Below are 12,723 nucleotides of genomic sequence, written 5' to 3'. Positions count from 1 at the left end.
GCCTGTGAGATGTGTTAACTGGAATTCCTGGCGCAGGGGCTCGGCGAGGGCACAGAGGGGTTCAGGGGGTCATTACCACTGTGATGCAGGCAGGGGGAAACACAGGGCCAGGCACGGCCAGGGAGATGGGAGAAGACCTGGGGGTCTGGGCTCACTGCTTCGGATCGCCCAGGATACAAACACTGGAGGCTGGGTCATTTACACGTACACAAAGACACACACTCACACACAATTACTATTGGAACATTCCACTGTAATTACAATTCAAACATTCCATTGTGATTACTACTAGAACATTCCACTGTGATTACTATTAGAACATTCCACTGTGATTACTATTAGAACATTCCACTGTGATTACTAATAGAACATTCCACTGTGATTACTATTAGAACATTCCACTGTGATTACTATCAGAACATTCCACTGTGATTACTACTAGAACATTCCACTGTGATTACTATTAGAACATTCCACTGTGATTACTATTAGAACATTCCACTGTGATTACTACTATAACATTCCACTGTGATTACTATTAGAACATTCCACTGTGATTACTACTATAACATTCCACTGTGATTACTATTAGAACATTCCACTGTGATTACTATTAGAACATTCCACTGTGATTGCTATTAGAACATTCCACTGTGATTACTATTAGAACATTCCACTGTGATTACTATTGGAACATTCCACTGTGATTACTATTAGAACATTCCACTGTGATTACTATTAGAACATTCCACTGTGATTACTATTAGAACATTCCACTGTGATTACTATTAGAACATTCCACTGTGATTACTATTAGAACATTCCACTGTGATTACTATTAGAACATTACACTGTGATTACTATTAGAACATTCCACTGTGATTACTATTAGAACATTCCACTGTGATTACTACTATAACATTCCACTGTGATTACTATTAGAACATTCCACTGTGATTACTATTAGAACATTACACTGTGATTACTATTATAACATTCCACTGTGATTACTATTAGAACATTCCACTGTGATTACTATTAGAACATTCCACTGTGATTACTATTAGAACATTCCACTGTGATTACTATTAGAACATTCCACTGTGATTACTATTAGAACATTCCACTGTGATTACTACTAGAACATTCCACTGTGATTACTGTTAGAACATTCCACTGTGATTACTACTAGAACATTCCACTGTGATTACTATTAGAACATTCCACTGTGATTACTACTAGAACATTCCACTGTGATTACTATTAGAACATTCCACTGTGATTACTACTAGAACATTACTATTATGTTGTTGGTGGGAGGGACAGTACAGGAGGGTTGATGTTGTTATTGAGGGGGACAGTACAGGAGGGTTGATGTTGTTATTGAGGGGGACAGAACAGGAGGGTTGATTTTGTTATTGAGGGGGACAGAACAGGAGGGTTGATGTTGTTATTGAGGGGGACAGTACAGGAGGGTTGATGTTGTTATTGAATAGGACAGAACAGGAGGGTTGATGTTGTTATTGATGGGGACAGTACAGGAGGGTTGATGTTGTTATAGAGGGGGACAGTACAGGAGGGTTGATGTTGTTATTGAGGGGACAGTACAGGAGGGTTGATGTTGTTATAGAGGGGGACAGTACAGGAGGGTTGATGTTGTTATTGAGGGGGACAGTACAGGAGGGTTGATGTTGTTATTGAATAGGACAGAACAGGAGGGTTGATGTTGTTATTGATGGGGACAGTACAGGAGGGTTGATGTTGTTATAGAGGGGGACAGTACAGGAGGGTTGATGTTGTTATAGAGGGGGACAGTACAGGAGGGTTGATGTTGTTATTGAGGGGGACAGTACAGGAGGGTTGATGTTGTTATTGAGGGGGACAGTACAGGAGGGTTGATGTTGTTATAGAGGGGGACAGAACAGGAGGGTTGATGTTGTTATAGAGGGGGACAGTACAGGAGGGTTGATGTTGTTATAGAGGGGGACAGTACAGGAGGGTTGATGTTGTTATTGAGGGGGACAGTACAGGAGGGTTGATGTTGTTATTGAGGGGGACAGTACAGGAGGGTTGATGTTGTTATTGAGGGGGACAGTACAGGAGGGTTGATGTTGTTATTGAGGGGGATAGAACAGGAGGGTTGATGTTGTTATTGAGGGGGATAGTACAGGAGGGTTAAGGTTGTTAGTGAGCGGGACATTACAGGAGGTCCTGAACAGCCTTCTCTCTCATGGAGGAGTTGAAATAAAGCCTCAACATCTCATCTCCTTGGGACTGGTCAACTACACTGTTAAAGTAGAATGGTTAGGTAGACTTGTCTGCTGGATTTTTAAACATGACTACTAAACCTTTTCAATCTGTCTACATTGTGCAGTGCTGATGAAAGAACAGAGAACAGTGAACAGACCTGCATCTCTCGAACAATATTACAATACTACTGCAATACCACCACAATACCACTGCAATACTACTACAATACAATCACAATACTACTACAATACTACTGCAATACTACTACAATACAATCACAATACTACTACAATACTACTGCAATACAACCACAATACCACTGCAATACTACTACAATACAATCACAATACTTCTACAATACTACTGCAATACAACCACAATAATACTACAATACTACTGCAATAAAACAACAATACTACTACAATACTACTGCAATACCACCACAATACCACTGCAATACTACTACAATACAATCACAATACTACAGCAATACCATCACAAAACCACTGCAATGTTACTACAATACAACCACCATACTGTCACGCCCTGGCCATAGAGAGAGGCTTTTATTCTCTATTTTGGTTAGGCCAGGGTGTGACTAGGGTGGGCATTCTAGTTTCTTTATTTCTATGTTTTCTATTTCTTTGTTTTGGCGGAGTGTGGTTCCCAATCAGAGGCAGTTGTCTATCATTGTCTCTGATTGGGAATCATACTTAGGCAGCCTTTTCCCACCTGTGTTTTGTGGGTAGTTGTTTTCTGTATAGTTTATTTTTACAGAACCGTTTGTTTTTCGCTTTGTTATTTTTTTGAGTGTTTTTGAGTAATAAAGAATCATGAACACTTACCATGCTGCGTTTTGGTTCACCACTTCCCATGACGATCGTAACAAATACAACCACAATACTACTACAATACTACCACAGTACTACTGCAATACTACCACAATACTACAACAATACCACCGCAATTCTACCGCAGTACAACCACAATACCACCACAATATTACTACGTTACTACTTCAATACTACTGCAATATCACTACAATACTACCACAATACAACCTCAATACTACTGCAATACTACGACAACACAACTACAATACAACCACAATACTACTGGAATACAACCACCACACAGCTCGGACACCCCACAAGACATGGCACCAGAGGTATCTTCACAGTCCCCAAGTCTAGAACAGACTATGAGAGGTTAACAGTACTACATAGAGCCATGACTACATGGAACTCTATTCCAAACATTGGCACAGACACACACACACACACGATAACATACGCACTATACATACACATGGATTTAGTACTGTAGATATATGGTAGTGGTGGAGTAGGGGCCTGAGGGAACACAGTGTTGTGAAATCTGTTATGAATGTATCGTAATGTTTTTTAAATTCTATAAACTGCCTTCATTTTGCTGGAACCCAGGAAGAGTAGCTGCTGCTTCGGCAGGAACTAATGGGGATCCATAATAAATACAAATACACACAAGACAGTGTGATCCTCTCTGAGAGAGAGAGAGAGAGAGAGAGAGAGAGAGAGAGAAGGGAGAGAGAGAGAGAGAGAGAAGGGAGAGAGAGAGAGGAGAGAGAGAGAGAGAGAGAGAGAGAGGGAGAGAAGGGAGAGAGAGAGAGAGAGAGAGAGAGAGAGAGAGAGAGAGAGAGAGAGAGAGAGAGAGAGAGAGAAGGGAGAGAGAGAGAGAGAGAGAGAGAGAGAGAGAGAGAGAGAGAGAGAGAGAGACTCCAATAAGGAAATAAGGATGGAGTGAGGAGGGAGGGGATATGTGTCAGAACAGAAGAGATGGAAATAGCAAGGTAACTAATCCTTTGGAGACGTAAGAAGGAGACATTAAGCAGCTATATGTAAATGCAGAGGGGTTTGAAGTTGGGCCATCCCACTTTGATCCCACTACATCCCACCTCCTCCTCAAAAAATGTTTCCTTCTAAGAAAATCCAGCCCTATTAGGCTTAATCTCACTTAATGGTATCTACCTCTCCTTTTGTCCCCTCCCCCCTATGGGTAACATATTCCCCCCTTTCAGCCAGCTACCACCATTCAAACATCTTCCCCACTAAGCCCATTGTCCCCAGCTAGCAATTATTTGGAGTATTTTATTAACATTATGATTGTGATTATTTTCATTATTATTATTCATGTGTTGCCTGTGGTCTCTACTCTCTATCGGAGTGAGATCCCACCCCAACGCCCAATCGCCCCACCTCTTATCCCCAGTTAAGTGGAGCTGCCTGCTTTCTTCCAGAGAGGAGGTGAGTTTTGCATCGTGATCCCCATTCACTGAGACACATTTTCTTGCCGTTTGAACGTATTGTGAAGTGAGTATAATGAGGGCCACCAAACCACCCATCCAAGCTCCTTAACACGGAGGGAAACATCAAGAATTCAATTAAGGGACAGAGAGAATGAGAGAGAGAGAGAGAGAGAGAGAGAGAGAGAGAGAGAGAGAGAGAGAGGAGAAAGAGTGAAGGAGAGAGAAAGAGAGAAGGAGCGAGGGGAGAGGGGAGAAGGCAAGAGGGGAGAGGGGAAAGGAGAGAGAAAGAGAGAAGGAAAGAGAGATGGAGAGAGGCCACCATAGGCAGACATGGCTCTCACCTGCCCACAAAATGAGGTGGAAACTGAGCTGCACTTCCTAACCTCCTGCCCAATGTATGACCATATTAGAGACACATATTTCCCTCAGATTACACAAATCCACAAAGAATTCGAAAACAAATCCAATGATGATAAACTCTCATATCTACTGGGTGAAATTCCACAGTGTTTCATCACAACAGCAGGACTTGTGACCTGTTGCCACAAGAAAAGGGCAACCAGTGAAGAACAAGCACCATTGTAAATATAACCCATAGTTATGCTTATTTATTTTCCCTTGTGTACTTTAACCATTTGTACATGTATATATATATATTTACAGTGCCTTGCGAAAGTATTCGGCCCCCTTGAACTTTTGCGACCTTTTGCCACATTTCAGGCTTCAAACATGAAGATATAAAACTGTATTTTTTTGTGAAGAATCAACAACAAGTGGGACACAATCATGAAGTGGAACGACATTTATTGGATATTTCAAACTTTTTTAACAAATCAAAATTACTCAGCCCCCTTAAGTTAATACTTTGTAGCGCCACCTTTTGCTGCGATTACAGCTAAGTCACATGGGGTATGTCTCTATCAGTTTTGCACATCGAGAGACTGACATTTTTTCCCATTCCTCCTTGCAAAACAGCTCGAGCTCAGTGAGGTTGGATGGAGAGCATTTGTGAACAGCAGTTTTCAGTTCTTTCCACAGATTCTCAATTGGATTCAGGTCTGGACTTTGACTTGGCCATTCTAACACCTGGATATGTTTATTTTTGAACCATTCCATTGTAGATTTTGCTTTATGTTTTGGATCATTGTCTTGTTGGAAGACAAATCTCCGTCCCAGTCTCAGGTCTTTTGCAGACTCCATCAGGTTTTCTTCCAGAATGGTCCTGTATTTGGCTCCATCCATCTTCTCATCAATTTTAACCATCTTCCCTGTCCCTGCTGAAGAAAAGCAGGCCCAAACCATGATGCTGCCACCACCATGTTTGACAGTGGGCAGGGTGTGTTCAGGGTGATGAGCTGTGTTGCTTTTACGCCAAACATAACGTTTTGCATTGTTGCCAAAAAGTTCAATTTTGGTTTCATCTGACCAGAGCACCTTCTTCCACATGTTTGGTGTGTCTCCCAGGTGGCTTGTGGCAAACTGTAAACAACACTTTTTATGGATATCTTTAAGAAATGGCTTTCTTCTTGCCACTCTTCCATAAAGGCCAGATTTGTGCAACATACGACTGATTGTTGTCCTATGGACAGAGTCTCCCACCTCAGCTGTAGATCTCTGCAGTTCATCCAGAGTGATCATGGGCCTCTTGGCTGCATCTCTGATCAGTCTTCTCCATGTATGAGCTGAAAGTTTAGAGGGACGGCCAGGTCTTGGTAGATTTGCAGTGGACTGATATTCCTTCCATTTCAATATTATCGCTTGCACAGTGCTCCTTGGGATGTTTAAAGCTTGGGAAATCTTTTTGTATCCAAATCCGGCTTTAAACTTCTTCACAACAGTATCTCGGACTGCCTGGTGTGTTCCTTGTTCTTCATGATGCTCTCTGCGCTTTTAACGGACCTCTGAGACTATCACAGTGCAGGTGCGTTTATACGGAGACTTGATTACACACAGGTGGATTGTATTTATCATCATTAGTCATTTAGGTCAACATTGGATCATTCAGAGATCCTCACTGAAATTCTGGAGAGTTTGCTGCACTGAAAGTAAAGGGGCTGAATAATTTTGCACGCCCAATTTTTCAGTTTTTGATTTGTTAAAAAAGTTTGAAATATCCAATAAATGTCGTTCCACTTCATGATTGTGTCCCACTTGTTGTTGATTCTTTACAAAAAAATACAGTTTTATATCTTTATGTTTGAAGCCTGAAATGTGGCAAAAGGTCGCAAAGTTCAAGGGGGCCGAATACTTTATATAAGGCACTGTATATATATATATATATATATATATATATATATATATATATATATATATATATATATATATATATATATATATATATATGATTTGTAATTTGTAATGTCTTTATTGTTTTGAAACTTCTGTATGTGTAATGTTTACTGTTAATCTTTATTGTTTATTTCACATTTGTATATTATCTACCTCGCTTTGGCAATGTTAACATATGTTTCCCATGCCAATAAAGCCCCTTGAATTGAATTGAATTGAATTGAGAGAAAGAGAGGAGAGAGTGAGAACGAGAGAGAAAGAGAGAGAGGAGGAGAGAGAAGGAGAGACAATGAGAGAAGGAGAGACAAAGAGAGAAGGGGAGAAGGAGAGAAAGGGAGAGAAGGAGAGAGAAGAGGAGAGAGGGAGAGATAAGGAGAAAAGGAGAGAAAAATAGAGAGAAGAGGAGAGAGGAGAGAGGAGGAGAGAGAAAGAGAAAGAAAGAGAGAGGAGAGAGAAAGAGAGAGGAGAGGAGGGAGAAATATAGAAAAGAGGAGAGAGAAGGAGAGAGAAAGAGAGAGAGGAGGAGAGAGGAGAGACAATGAGAGAAGGAGAGACAAAGAGAGAAGGGGAGAAGGAGAGAAAAGGAGAGAATGAGAGAGAAGAGGAGAGAGGAGAGATAAGGAGAGAAGGAGAGAGAAATAGACAGAAGGGGAGAGACGAGAGAGAGGAGAGAGAAGGAGAGAGAAAGAGAGAAGGAGAGAAAGGGAAAAGGAGAGAGAAAGATTGAAGGAGAGCGAAAGGGAGAATGTGAGAAGGAGAGAGAATGTGAGGAGAGAGAAAGAGAGACAGGGAGGAGAGAGAAAGGGAGAAGGAGAGAGAAATATAGAGAAGGGGAGAGAGGAGAGAGAAGGAGAGAGAAAGTGAGAGAAGGAGAGAGAAAGAGAGAAGGAGAGAAAAAGAGAGAAAGAGAGAGGGGAGGAGAGAGAAGGAGAGACAATGAGAGAAGGAGAGACAAAGAGAGAAAATGAGAAGGAGAGAAAATGAGAGAAATAGAGAGAAGGAGAGAGAAATAGAGAGAGGAGAGAGGAGAGAGAAAGAGAGAAGGCGAGAGAAAGGGAAAAGGAGAGAGAAAGATCGAAGGAGAGAGAAAGGGAGAAGGAGAGGAGAGAGAATGTGAGAAGGAGAGACAACGAGAGACAGGGAGGAGAGAGAAGGGGAGAAGGAGAGAGAAATAGAGAGAAGGGGAGAGAGGAGAGAGAAGGTGAGAGAAAGAGAGAAGGTGAGAGAAAGAGAAAGAGAGAGAAGGGGAGAGAAAGATAGAAGGAGATAGGGGAGAAGTAATCAAAAGGGCAGTAATTTCACGTGTTTGATTTATTTTATTTTTTATTTTATTTTTATTTTACTAGGCTAGTCAGTTAAAAACCAAATCTTATTTTCAATGACGGCCTAGGAATAATGAGTTAACTGCCTGTTCGGGTGCAGAATGACAGATTTGTACCTTGTCAGCTCAGGGATTTGAACTTGCAACCTTTTGGTTACTAGTCCAACAGTCTAACCACTAGGCTATCCTGCCGCCCTGTGTACAATGATGAAAGTTGTCTTTTGCTAAACAAAAGACAACTGTTTCACTATATGGGGTGATGTGGGGTGTGGGGGCGGTGGAGGCAGGGGGGCAGTTTCTCAATTTGGCCATCCAAATGGACCAGAAGTACTGTATACCAGTCATTATTGTAATCACACCATCACACACCATCACACCATCACACACCATCACACAGATTCACACCATCACACCATCACACACCATCACATACCATCACACCATCACACATACACCATCACATACCATCACACACCATCGCCACATCACACACCATCACACACCATCAGCCACCATCACACCAATACACTATCACACACCATCACACACCATCACACATCACATCATCACACACCATCACACACCATCATACCATCACACACCATTACACCATCACACAGATTCACACCATCACACCATCACACACCATCACACCATCACACATACACCATCACACCATCACACACCATCATACCATCACACACCATCGCCACATCACACACAATCACACACCATCACACACCATCACACCATCACACACCATCACACAGATTCACACCATCACACCATCACATACCATCACATACCATCACACCATCACACATACACCATCACACCGTCACACACATTCACACACCATCACACACACATCATCACACACCATCACACCATCACACATCATCACACATACACCATCACAACATCACAACATCCAACACACACACATCATCACATGCCATCACACACCATCAATCCATCACACACCATTACACACCATCACACACCATCACACACACCATCACACACACCATCACACACCATCACACACACATCATCACACACACACACTATCACACACCGTCACACCCTCACACACCATCAAAGACACACACCATCACACACCATCACACCATAACACTATCACACACACACCATCACACATCATCCCACACCATCACGCCATCACACACACACACTATCACAAACCATCACACACCGTCACACCCTCACACACCATCACAGACACACACCATCACACACCATCACACTATCACACACCATCACACACACATAATCACACACCATCACACCATCACACATCATCACACATACAACATCACACCGTCACACACACAACATCACACCATCACACACACACCATCACATGCCATCACACACCATCAATCCATCTCACACAATCACACACCGTCACACACCGTCACACACCATCACACACCATCACACACACACACACACTATCACACACCATCAAACACTGTCACACCCTCACACACCATCAAAGACACACACCATCACACTATCACACACACACCATCACACACCATCACACACACACAATCACACACCATCACGCCATCACACACACACACTATCACACACCATCACACACCACCGCGCCATCACACACACACACTATCACAAACCAGCACACATTGTCACACCCTCACACACCATCACGAAATCACACACCATCACTCACCATCACACACACACCATCACACACCATCACACACCATCACAGACGTATACCGTGACATTATCACACAGACACACACTATCACACACCATCAAACACCGTCACACCCTCACACACCATCAAAGACACACACCATCACACTATCACACACACACCATCACACACCATCACACACCATCACGCCATCACACACACACACTATCACACACCCTCACACACCATCACGCCATCACACACAATCACACACCATCACCCACCATCACACAACATTACATACACCATCACACACACACCAACACACCATCACACACACACCATCACACCATCACACTATCACACACCATCACACCATCACACTATCACACACATCACACTATCACACACCATCACACCATCACACACCATCACACACAATCACACACACACCATCACACACACACACTGTCACACACCATCAAAGACACCCTATCACACAATATGACACACCATCACACTATCACACACACACACTATCACACACCATTACACACCATCACACACACACCATCACACACACACCATCACACACACCATCACACACACTCCATCACACACACACACACACACACACACCATCACACACCATCACACCATCACACACCATCACACACCATCACACGCGCACACACCATCACACACACACACCATCACACACCATCACACACACCATCACACCATCACACACACCATCACACACACCATCACACCATCACAGCATCACATACCATCACACCATCACACACATCATCACAGACACACACCATCACACACAATCACACACCATCACACCATCACACACACAACGTCACACCATCACACCATCATACAATACAGATGCTGAGAAGTGAACTAGAAACAGAGAGCACATAAAATAACTTTGTCATATGGTAAACAGTACATTTCTATTTATTGTCTGTGTTAGAACTTACACGTAGCTTCATCTATTACCATATAAAATAGAATTTGTTCATAAAATCTAAACTACATTGACTTTTACTGACCACAGTCACCAATAATAATAAAAAACGAATCTCGGTTACAAAGAAGTAAAAGTATGTTGTGAAAGTTTTGTAATTTCCTGTTTTACTTCGGGGAAATGCTGTTAACAATTGTGATGACCTTTGTTAAAGGGAAGGAAGTGATGTCTCCTCCCTCTCAAATGGAAACTCTCGGCCAAACCCCTCCCTTCTGCGATTTTCACCCGTGTTTAACATGCTCAAAAAGCGCATTTTAGTTTTCATACATTTTTACGATACAGCCAATAATGACTTTGTGGCTGTGGAAATTATTTTTCATCCGCACACGGGCTTGAAAATCACTACACCCATTTAAAAACCACCTTCGCCTAATCCTCCTTTGTCCAAATAATTAACAACAAAACCCCCAACCTAGGAACTGCTGCTGCTCGTATCACACAATTATACATGAGCCTTGACAGATTCATCTGTCCACAAGAGATTCATAAAAACCTAATGGACAAAGTCCATTACAACAAAGTTATCATTGAATTAGTCACAAAAAAATAACATACTAACTTAAAAAAAATAACATGTCAAAATCTTCAGAAAAATAAGATTATAAACCAAAACCAGAAGTCCATCCGCTCAGAAGAAACAGTCATTGTAGCAGATCAGAAGAACACATGAGAGGTGATCCCAGCAAGCCTTCACTTGGGGAATCTGGGTCCAGGGCTGGGGTGGTTGAACCTGGGCAGCCTACACACCACACAGGGGCAGAGTGGCCCTCCAGGAGCCCCAGCTGAGCCCCACTGCACCGGGGCCATGGGGCCCTCCAAGTGGCCAGGAGGCAACAGAAGACACTTGGAGGATGAGGAGGAGGAGGCTGAGGTCAGGAGAGATTCTGGGGAGAGGAGAAGCTGACTGGGGCCGGTGAGGAGGGGCCAACCCCCGGCCAGGAGCAGCCTGGGGACAGGCCCTGTGTTCACCCCCACACCAACCCCCACCCCAACACTCACCTCCCCCAGGAGCCGGCGCATCTCTTGCAGAGACGAGCCCAGGAGGAGGATGTAGTTACGGGCCAGGACCAAGGTGGAGATTTTGGAGAGCCTGCGTCCAGGTGGGGCCCCTGGCTGCTGCTGATGGGAGTGTGGCCCCTGGGAGGAGGACGAGGAGGAAGGAGAGGAGGAGGCGTAAGGCACCATCACCTCCCTCAGAGCGTCCATGGCGACGTTCAGGTCCTGCATCCTCTTCCTCTCCCGGCTGTTGATCTTCCTCCTTAGATCCTGCTGCTCTTCGGGGCTCAGCTCCCGCGGTGGCTTGCCTGGTCTCTGGGGCCCCAGAGGCCCCCCCATGGCCCTAAGCCTGCCCCCATGACCAGCACCAAGCCCTAGAGGACACCTGGAGGAGAAGTCCTGGAGGTGGGCCCCCTGGGAGCAGAGAGGGAGAGGCTGCTCCTGCTGGGCCCTGGTCATGGGGTTAGGTAGAACGTTCATGGTCCTGATCCACACTGGAGATGACTATGTCTGAGACGACAGAAAAACTACACTGGAGATGACTTGTCTGAGATGAAACCTACACGTCACACAAGTGAAGAAGAGTCAGTCTTCTGTGAGTGCTCAGTTCTGCAATCAAGCAATTCAGCTTTACTCCTCTTCCATTAACCATTTAGTCCCACACTGTCCTGACATTCTGGTCCAGTGTTGACATCACTCCTTGGCTGTGGAAGAATCTTCTTTGCCTCACTGAATAGAAAGGAAAAATGACCCAGCCAACAGTATGATGAGTCAGTAAGTGACCCGTCGGTCTCAGTGTTGGTGTCACAAGTCTTCCAGAGTTCTCTACGTGTTGAAAGCTGTCTCTGTCT

General features: G+C 43.7%; 1 protein-coding gene across 1 annotated transcript in view; it reads right to left on the bottom strand.

Annotated features, from left to right (window-relative positions):
- Positions 1-10,790: 10,790 nt before the first annotated feature.
- Positions 10,791-12,723, bottom strand: part of LOC135547026 (oligodendrocyte transcription factor 1-like) — a 2,233-nt gene continuing 300 nt past the window's right edge. Inside the window, exon 1 of the mRNA XM_064975592.1 lies at positions 10,791-12,723. This exon is cut by the window's right edge and continues 300 nt beyond it. Within this exon, the coding sequence (XP_064831664.1) occupies positions 11,567-12,352 (786 nt within the window). The 5' untranslated portion in view covers positions 12,353-12,723 and the 3' untranslated portion in view covers positions 10,791-11,566.

This window comes from Oncorhynchus masou, chromosome 10 (genome assembly GCF_036934945.1).
Source record: "Oncorhynchus masou masou isolate Uvic2021 chromosome 10, UVic_Omas_1.1, whole genome shotgun sequence".
Lineage (NCBI taxonomy): Eukaryota > Metazoa > Chordata > Actinopteri > Salmoniformes > Salmonidae > Oncorhynchus > Oncorhynchus masou.
This window is presented reverse-complemented; position numbering and strand designations above follow the sequence as displayed.